The sequence below is a fragment of the Hippocampus comes genome, unplaced genomic scaffold (genome assembly GCF_001891065.2).
Source record: "Hippocampus comes isolate QL1 unplaced genomic scaffold, H_comes_QL1_v1.1 scaffold62, whole genome shotgun sequence".
NCBI lineage: Eukaryota > Metazoa > Chordata > Actinopteri > Syngnathiformes > Syngnathidae > Hippocampus > Hippocampus comes.
The window spans coordinates 1,103,090-1,111,986 of NW_017806062.1; the positions used below are offsets into that span (position 1 = coordinate 1,103,090).

Genomic DNA, 8,897 nt, shown 5'->3' on the forward strand with positions numbered 1-8,897 from the left:
CGACCCCCCACCTCTGATGAGCACAAGCCAGCTGTGGAATGACATCGCTGGCATTTAACAAGCCAGCTGAGCGACCAGGACCGGTCGAGTCGCGTCGCCGCAGCTGAGCCGAGCCAAGCTGACCGCCCGGGATAAGTGAGGCTCGAATGTCTGTCGGCAAGCCGAGTGCGGTCGGGAACTGGATGACGTGGTCGGACCTGAAGGTTTTCAAATATGAAACGTTTATTCGACTGTCGTGTCGGTTTGTGTTGCGTAGCAGTTAGACACTGTTCGCTATTTTATTTCTGTGGTGGTCACACAACACGGAGCGCTGAATCTTTTGGGGGCGACGTGTGATTCCTTAGGTGGATGCTGAGCATCTCACGTAGACTCCGCTGTGTTTTCGTTTCTCGAGTGGCCATTATGACTGTCAAACCATGTGAGGAAGTCAAGAATAATGGTTTATTCAACAATTGTTGAAGTGACTGGAATGAGGGCTTTGGTCACAAGAGAATGCTTACAATATACAGTGGTGCCTCTACTTACAAAATGAATATGTTCTCGAAGAAATTTCTTAACTAGAACATTTTGTGAGTTGAGACGTGTTTTCCATGTAAATGCCCTAATCCGTTACAAGCTCCCCCAAAATTTAGACATAAATGTTTTCTAAAGCATAAAAATGCATCAAAATATGGAACAAATACATGTTACAATTCGAGCGGGCGAATCACGAGGACGCTGCATAGACACATATCTATTTATCGATCTACACACACCGGCACATACGGTAGAGGACCCTCTTAGCCAATGGGATGCCAAGATGATGCTTGGTGCTATCCAATGGCAGAGCAGCAGTATGTTGCGTTCAGTAAACTCGGAGCTGCGACTAGCCCATACTGTATTTTTACCTTTCGTATCTTGAAATTTATTTCATAACAAGAGGGAATATTTCCCTGTTGAGGCGTTTTGTAACTTCAAAATTTCATATGAAGAGATGTTTGTAAGGAGAGGTACCACTGTATGTTATTTATTACGTATGAGAATTTGAAATTTTGCAAGATTTTAGCAAGCATCCATCATGGAAGGTGACATGTTTGATTTGCTTTCGCGGGCCACATAAAATGAGGTGGCGGGCCAGATCTGGCCCCCGGGCCTTGAGTTTGACATCTGACGCCGTAACGTGACTGAGAGAGATGCGCCGCTTTTCCTGCTGTAGCCCTAAAAATATAAATAGATTTTTTTTTCCACGTGTTATCGGTGTTTGTTATTGTTTTCAGGGAGGGTTGGGGAACCTAACAGTGAGAGCGATTGGTCTCAAAACAAGTAAAACCTCAGTGGAACTCTTATTAAGAAAAAAACAAAACAAAAAAACGTGTTCATCAAAACTGATGCCAATCAACATGAGTTCCATCACAGTCCTGAAGCGCATTTTTGAGACATGATCGCAACCCAATCATCAGTGAGGATCAGGGAGCCCGAGCAACCCATTCGAGCCGAGTTGCGACGGCAACTTCCATCAACAACCGCGACTTGAGCAATACAATGCACCTCATCACATCAAGGGGGTTCATCAATTTGTAACCGCAGTCGTCCGATTGAACATCAAAACTTAATTGTCAGCAATAATGTACAGTAAAGTGAAGGATGGCAAAGCGTCACGGGACAACAAAGTGCCACACACACACACGCACGCACAAAATCTGCCTGTTCTGAAAATGACAAATTGGGAGGATTTTGTGTCTCCCCGACACCCTCCTCAAAAAAATAGTCTTGCATTCCTAACTTGTTTCTTGGCTATTAATGATAACGATGACTTTTTTTTTTCAATTGATGGATGTTGAGAAAATAATTTCTCCCAAAGCAAAATGCAGAAAAATAATCGGAAGGTATTACATAAAAATATAACTTTTTGTGCATTATGTCCATAAGAAAAATAATAATAATTCTAATTTTTTTTCATTTCTAAATGATCAGGGTTAACACTTCGTATGTTGACCTTGAATTAAAAAAAAAACAATTAAAAAAAAAATTGATCATCTTTGCTGTTTCTGGGATTAAAAACGTGCAAGATAAAATCATAAACTCAAATTTAACTACCTTTGTTCTTTAAGCATAAAATACAAAATGCTTACAAATTTAGAATGTCATGCTTCATTCTTGGGTAAAAAAAAAAATTTGCTCCAAATAGTGGTAAAGTAGTTTGTTTTTTTGCACAGGGGTTCCCCCTACAGTTGCGAGGTGGAATCCAACTCCGAAGAAAGCGAAAGAAGCCGAATTGCATTGAAAGTTTGTTGAATGTTTGCGCTCAAGCCTGAGCGAACGCCGTTCGTCAAATAGCATTTTTGAATATCTCCAGAAAAAAACAAAAAAAAAACCCACACAACAAAGTCAACAAACCACTTGCCTCTATTCAACCATTTCCCGAAAGACTGAAAATTTCGTCGCACGGTTATGAGAATTTGTCTTGATGTTTTGACACGTCGTCAAAAATGACTTGGGCATTTATTGTGTCTTGATTTGTGCACAACAACAACAACAAAAACCCTCCACTGTTCCTAAAGTAGGTCACGCCATGTCACCATGGCAACAGTCGAGATGCCGTTCTCCCAGTGACACTAAGGGGCGTCGTTTTTTTTTTTGTTTTTTTTTTTGTTTTTTGTAAAAACTTAAACGACTTCCACGGGCCGCCTTGGAAGTTGCCCGTCGCAGCCTTCCTGGAGTTATCTGCAATCATAGCAGCGTTTGCCGGGATGTTAGCGGCCGGTTCGGTCCCATCGGTGGCGCTCACGTTTAATTGGCTGCCTGGCGCCGCCGCGCTCTTCCGCGGCCGCACCGACACATTTGAACACGCGGGAGAAATAATTGGCCCGAGGATCAGCCGTGCTTTTAATTCACGCTCCCTTGCTCTTCTGCCGGCGCAGCTGCCGCCTCTGTTCCCTGTCCAATTGGGGGGGGGGGGGGGGGTTTTTTTTTTTTTTTTTTTTTTTTTTTTTTTCTGGGTGTGTGAGGAATGACCCCCGTACACGCTCGGCGCTCGTTTGCCGTTGTCGTGGCTGTCGCGGGTCACAATACCCCACTTGTTAAGATAAGGGGCCCGATAAGAATCGTCAAATAGAAAAATGTGTGACCCGACGTCTTGTGCCTTGCAGGCATGGTTGGTGGCTGCTTTCTTCTCTTCATCATCCTCCTCTCAGGTAAAAACCACGTTTATCTTTTACACCGTGTTCAAAATGTTTTGTATTTGTTTTTTTGGGGGTGGGGGGGTATTACGTAATTGTATATTTGTGGTCCTATTTTTCTTCCCCAGAAGGTTTTTTTCTTTTTTCCTCACAAAGGTCGCGGGGGGTGTGCCGGAGCCAATCCCAGCTGTCTTCGGGCAGTCAGCTGGGGACACCGGTATTTGTTTTTTGGGGGCGGTAATAATTGTATATTTGTGGTCCTATTTTTTTTCCCCCCCAGAAGGTTTTTTTCTTTTTTCCTCACAACGGTCGCGGGGGGGGGGGGGGGGTGTGCCGGAGCCAATCCCAGCTGTCTTCGGGCAGTCAGCTGGGGACACCCTGAACCGGTTGCCAGCCAATTGCCAGGCACACATCGACCAACAACCATTCACGCTCACACCTAGGGACAATTTCGAGTGTTCAATCAGCCTGCCACGCATGTTTTTGGAATGGGGGAGGAAACTTGGAGTACCCAGAGAAAACCCACGCAGGCCCGGGGGAGAACATGCAAACTCCACACAGGGAGGGCGGAGCCAGAATTGAACCCTCTGCACTGTGAGGTCGACGTGCCAACCACTGGTTCACCGGACCGCTCTCTCTCTCTCTCTCTCTCTCTCTCTCTCTCTCTCACAATTTGGTTTTTGCCACGCATACGTGACTCTGAAACAAAGCCAGACATCCTGTGTTTTCTTTAACGAATTTCCAGATTTCTGATGGATTTTTGTTCACTATAGAAGACAGCTGCCTTTGACCTCGACACCTGACTTCCTGTCACTCGCTGCTCCTCATGTCACCACCAGAAAGTTTGTTCGCGCACCACTAACAAGCCCGGGCTGGCGGCGGCGCCCTCATCCTGATCCTGTCAATCACGCAGTATTCCCCCCCGCACCCCCTTTGCTTCTTCCTGTGTGCCACTAAGTGCGTATGCACACCAGAGGTCTGTTGGTCATCCATCAGCGTCCAAATGAAGAAAACAAACAGTCCCATTTCCTGCCATTGAGGAGCCCTCGGCCACATCCCGCCATGGTGAGTCGATTAAAAGCCCATTAGAGTTCATCCGCGGATTTGCTACATCGCATTAAGTCGGCATTAATGTTGTTAAAAGTGGCCAGTGGCAGGAAAAATCATTGACGGCGCCCAACAAATAGACCCCCAAAAGAAAAAAAAAAGTGACTATTAGCCTCTTGTACGCCGCTTCGAAATGAAGCCACTTTTTGGCAATTTTAGAACCAGTCATATAAGGAACCAAAACAGGATCAGGGGCGTTGTTGAGGTCAACCCGCTTGTTGGAGCCTGATCACGAATCATTTCATAACTTTTTCTTAATACATGTTGATGAAGTTCAAGGACAATCTGAACTTTTTTGGAGGGGGGGGGGGTGAAATGGGGATGTGTGAAAAGCACATTGAGGTGGTATTGACCCGGGTTAAGTCGCAGATCTGGTATTGCAGCCCTCATGAATTTTTGATGGACTTCTCTGTGGGTCGGAGTTAAGTCCAAATAAAAAGAGGAAGACAAGCCCACACATGCTGCTTTTCAAGGGAAATGTTCATGAAAGCGTCTTTCGCGGCTGTCGTCACTGCTCTTGCTGTTACAGCTGATCAATAAAGACAATTGGATCAAATTGTCGTTGTGCTCTTCTGTAGACCGTGTTCCAACAATCCGGTCCGACTATTGTTGGAGGACATTTGATTTTACAAATCTTTTGGTCCAAACAGCAATTTCATTTACACACAGCAAATAAAAATCTTTTATCTTTTTATTTCTTTTTGGAAGACCAAGGGGGATAAAACCACTGGGTACATAACTGGGTACATAAATTCGAGTCTCAGTCACATTGGGCGGCCATTTTCTCCTTTTGCTTTGCGTGCTTGTTAAAAAGAGCGTAGAGGACCTTCAGTGTGGCTGCCACGTCCTGAGCGACGACATCTAAACAGGAAAAGTTCACAGGGTGGGTTACTTGCTCCTTACAATCGAACAAATTACGTCGCTGTGGACATCAACATTCGGACTTTAGCAGTAGCTATAAACTGCCGCGAGGTGACAACTTCCTGTCTCCTTCCCATGACGTCAAAGTGTGAGCGGTAAAGTATTTTGGTGACAGTGGCGTCATGTTGGGACGACGAGTATGTGTGAGAGTTGGGCGGCATTGCGCAAACGTGGCGTTTTCACCTTGTGGTTGAACCGAGGACACGCGCAGGCCCAAATGAGTGAGGAGGCTCAGGGCCAGCGACACGTTGTGCAGCTAACAAGGCAAAAAAAAAAAAAACACAACAGATATGAAAACTAGCATTGCAGTTAGTGGCCTAGCTGCACTCCGCCGAGCACACGGACGGACGGCGGCATCGTCGCCTCGGCGGCACGTCTGAAAGATCGTACCATCTGCGCGTGGTTGACGGGTGTCAGACTGAAGTCACAGAGAGGAATGAAGAAACCTTCCAGTTGGCCAATCAGCAGCAGCAGAATCACACCGTCGGAAAACTGCACGTAAAAACGCAATCTGAGACGATGCTACTGATCGGATGACGAGATTGTGCACGGCGATCGACGTTGGTACCTGCTTGTCCAGATCGGACACGTGCAGGCCCAGTCTGGCCACGCTGGTGTTCACAAAGCCAAGTAGAGCCTACAACATGAGAAGGCATTTTGTTCAACACTCGGCGCTGGCCAATCGTGTCCACTTTGCTTCCTTTTTTCAGAACCATTTTAGTTGTACTAAAGCAAATGTTAATTGAGGCAAGTCGCTTTTTTTTTTTCCTCTTTCACGGAAAGCAGAGTGGCGAGGGGTGACCAGTTACAGTATGCGCGGAGATGAAGGGAGGGAGTAAGGCAAAAAGAGAAACTGCAAACATGGATGGCTATTTGCTCTGTTGATTAATGGGCATTTTCCTAAAAGTAAAAAAATAATAATAATAAAGTTCCACCGGGTAGTAGTTACCATCAAGTAGAACACGAGTACCCCAGAGGTCTGTTCTAAAAATAGCTCACCAGTGATGCGACATTGCTACATTGGGGTGACAGAGACTCACCACACTTTGCTTTTTGATGACTTTGAGTGATATTTTGATTCAGTTCAAAAACTTGTTGCAGAACTTTGCACTCTGCGACACCATTAACACGTTTATCCGCGTCGGGCCACAAAAACTTGATGCCACAAAAGACGCAAAGGTTGTAAAATCCAACAAGGCCTGAGGGCAAAAGAGCAAAAAGTCCAACCAGAATGCTGATTAATTGGCCGTCCATCACTTCCGCGCCTCCGGAGCTTTCTGCAAATTGGCACCTTGCCCCGGCTTTCCCCTCGTGGTTTTTCTACCTGTTTCGCCAGTGCGACCTCGTGAGCCTCCATCCTCAGCAGCTCCTCGACTTGATTAGCGTCCCCTGCACGGTGGAGCACAAAAGCCCATTAAGTGTGCGTCATGAGTCAAGCACAGATTTTTATTTTTATCTTTTTGTCTTTACAATGCCAATGGAGTGTTTTTTTAAAAAATATTTCCAAACTATACTACATGAATAGAAAATTATGAGTAAGCATATTTGTAATCGTCATAGTGTTGATGTGCTTTCCGTGCCGTGCCAGCATTGGTGGCGTGTTCTGTTTTCAATCATGCAAGAAAAAAAAAGTTGTGATTTCATTAATGAATATCATTTTTAGATAAGTATGCTTGAACAGAATCTGGAGGTAAGCGCAGCGTTGGGTGTGGTTAGTGAAAATTTTCTGAAAAATGCTATTGGCCACAGTAAAGTGGGCCTAGTGCTTTTTCACGCAAGGTCAGGTTGCTTTGAATAGTTTTTAGCATTTAATAACGGCATTTTATGTTTACCTAGGTTGTCTTTTTCCGATGTTTACATTTGTTTGACAGTCTGAAATGTTAAGTGGGGAAACAAAGCAACTGGCAAATACTTTTCTTTACTCACCGTGGGTGCTGCCGAGGTTGTCCGAATGGCTGCTGACAACACCAAACAAAAACAAGAAGCAATGAGATGTTCTCCTCAGACAAAGAGAACGTAAAAGCGATCGTCACCTCTCTCCTGTTAGGACTTCGCTTCGAACGTCTGATCGGATCCCCGTCCCGCTCACCTGCACGGACGTCTGCGTGAGCTAACACTCGACCCAGAGCTTTTCCCTGCCCGAGGCGCCGACTTACTTCCACGAGCGCAACTTGAACCTTCACGTCGGAGGGCAACTCCAGCTCGGGCTGGAAATGTCTCACCATGGCAACCAGCAGATGGAGAGTGGCCAGGAGATCTTTCTTGTGGATCGCTGAACCAACAACCACAAAATTCATCAAGTCATACGTCGAAAAAACGGGCAAGATGAGCCCCTTCCAAATTTCGTCAACATGCACTCCCCTGTGAGGTTGTCATCACAGAAACTTGAAATGGACTGTGTTCAACCAAGTCAAAAATTGATTGGGGACAGACCACATCAAGTGCCAGAACCAGATCTGTAATTATTCTGTCAATATACGCCCAGATAATGTTGTAAACAAAGAAACATGTTTTGACTTGGAAAATGACAACTGAGGCGCAAAAGTTGACTTTCATCTCTGTGGCTCTTTGTTAGCGGCCATCAGGAACAATCATAACTGCTCAAAACCAGAAAGAGAACTTCGCTGATGGAAGCCCCGCCCCTCCCACCCCGTTTGTCAGCATGACTCACAGCTGACGTCCCACTCGGGGTCGCGCCGGCCCAGCCTCTTATCCAACTCCTCCACGACGATTTCCAGCTTGCGGATCTGAGCCGAGCTGGTCAGCGCGATCTCTTCCAAGGGCAAGTGCACGCCAGCCAAGCTGGCTGCAGGGACGAACGAAAACCAAAAAGAATTCAGCATCCTTCGCTGTTCCACCCTTTTCGTTATAGTCCAGCCTTGATTTTTCATGTGAAAATGTATCAACAATAAAACACTCAAACAATACTGTTGGAATTTAAAAACATGAATACATTTGGGAATACAATGTACTTACATTGTAATAACAATGTAATAACTTCAAATGACTATAACTAGTCAAAGCAAAAATCGATTTCTTTAAATTACCGGTAATCGTGTGTGTGTGTGTGTGTGTGTGTGTGTGTGTGTGTGTGTGTGTGTGTGTGTGTGTGGTGTGGAAATGGATCAACAATAAAACACTCTAACAATACTGTTGGAATTTAAAAACGTATACATTTGGGAATACAATGTACTTACATTGTAATAACAATGTAATAACCTCAAATGACTACGAATAGTCAAAGCAAAAATAGTTTTCTTTAAATTACCGGTAATATCGTGTGTGTGTGTGTGTGTGTGTGTGTGTGTGTGTGTATGTGTGTGTGTACTGAAGGGACAGAAACGAAGTGTCATATCTGACCCAGAAGATGATGAAGAACTAGTCCGTCGTACAGATCGTCGTCCAGACTCTGAACCACGATGTGCTCTGCTTTCAGAGTGCTATTGATCCAATCCTGCAGCACCTGGCCATACACACACACACACACACACACACACACAGGCACTTTCATCTCTCTACATTGAGCTCTCAATGCCTTTCATAGTCCTAATTAATTTGGTGAGATCACACCCAAATCCTGAGCTGGATGGAGAAAGGAGCCAAAGAACTCGTCTCTATTCAGTCTGATAACATACCAAGAAGCTTATTTATTCATTGCCACTTGCAGGAGACACTTTCTTGGAGAGCTGTGGGGAGGGGGGCGGGGGGGGG

General features: G+C 45.2%; 2 protein-coding genes across 4 annotated transcripts in view; both read right to left on the reverse strand.

The window, feature by feature from the left end:
- Positions 1-4,938: 4,938 nt before the first annotated feature.
- Positions 4,939-8,897, reverse strand: part of parvg (parvin, gamma) — a 6,225-nt gene continuing 2,266 nt past the window's right edge. The window contains exons 4-13 of one of the 3 annotated variants that reach the window (XM_019893397.1): positions 8,547-8,649; positions 7,858-7,992; positions 7,343-7,458; positions 7,220-7,275; positions 7,113-7,141; positions 6,511-6,575; positions 5,755-5,823; positions 5,577-5,678; positions 5,370-5,442; positions 4,939-5,126 (exon numbers count right to left, since the gene is read on the reverse strand). In XM_019893397.1, the coding sequence (XP_019748956.1) occupies positions 5,026-5,126; positions 5,370-5,442; positions 5,577-5,678; positions 5,755-5,823; positions 6,511-6,575; positions 7,113-7,141; positions 7,220-7,275; positions 7,343-7,458; positions 7,858-7,992; positions 8,547-8,649 (849 nt within the window). In that variant the 3' untranslated portion in view covers positions 4,939-5,025. Of the gene's footprint in view, positions 5,127-5,369; positions 5,443-5,576; positions 5,679-5,754; positions 5,824-6,510; positions 6,576-7,112; positions 7,145-7,219; positions 7,276-7,342; positions 7,459-7,857; positions 7,993-8,546; positions 8,650-8,897 lie in introns of all 3 variants that reach the window. The other 2 variants (XM_019893395.1, XM_019893398.1) reach the window with 2 other exon arrangements.
- Positions 8,665-8,897, reverse strand: part of parvb (parvin, beta) — a 20,529-nt gene continuing 20,296 nt past the window's right edge. The window contains exon 14 of the mRNA XM_019893392.1: positions 8,665-8,681. The gene's annotated coding sequence lies outside the window, so the exon portion shown is untranslated. The remainder of the gene's footprint in view (positions 8,682-8,897) is intronic.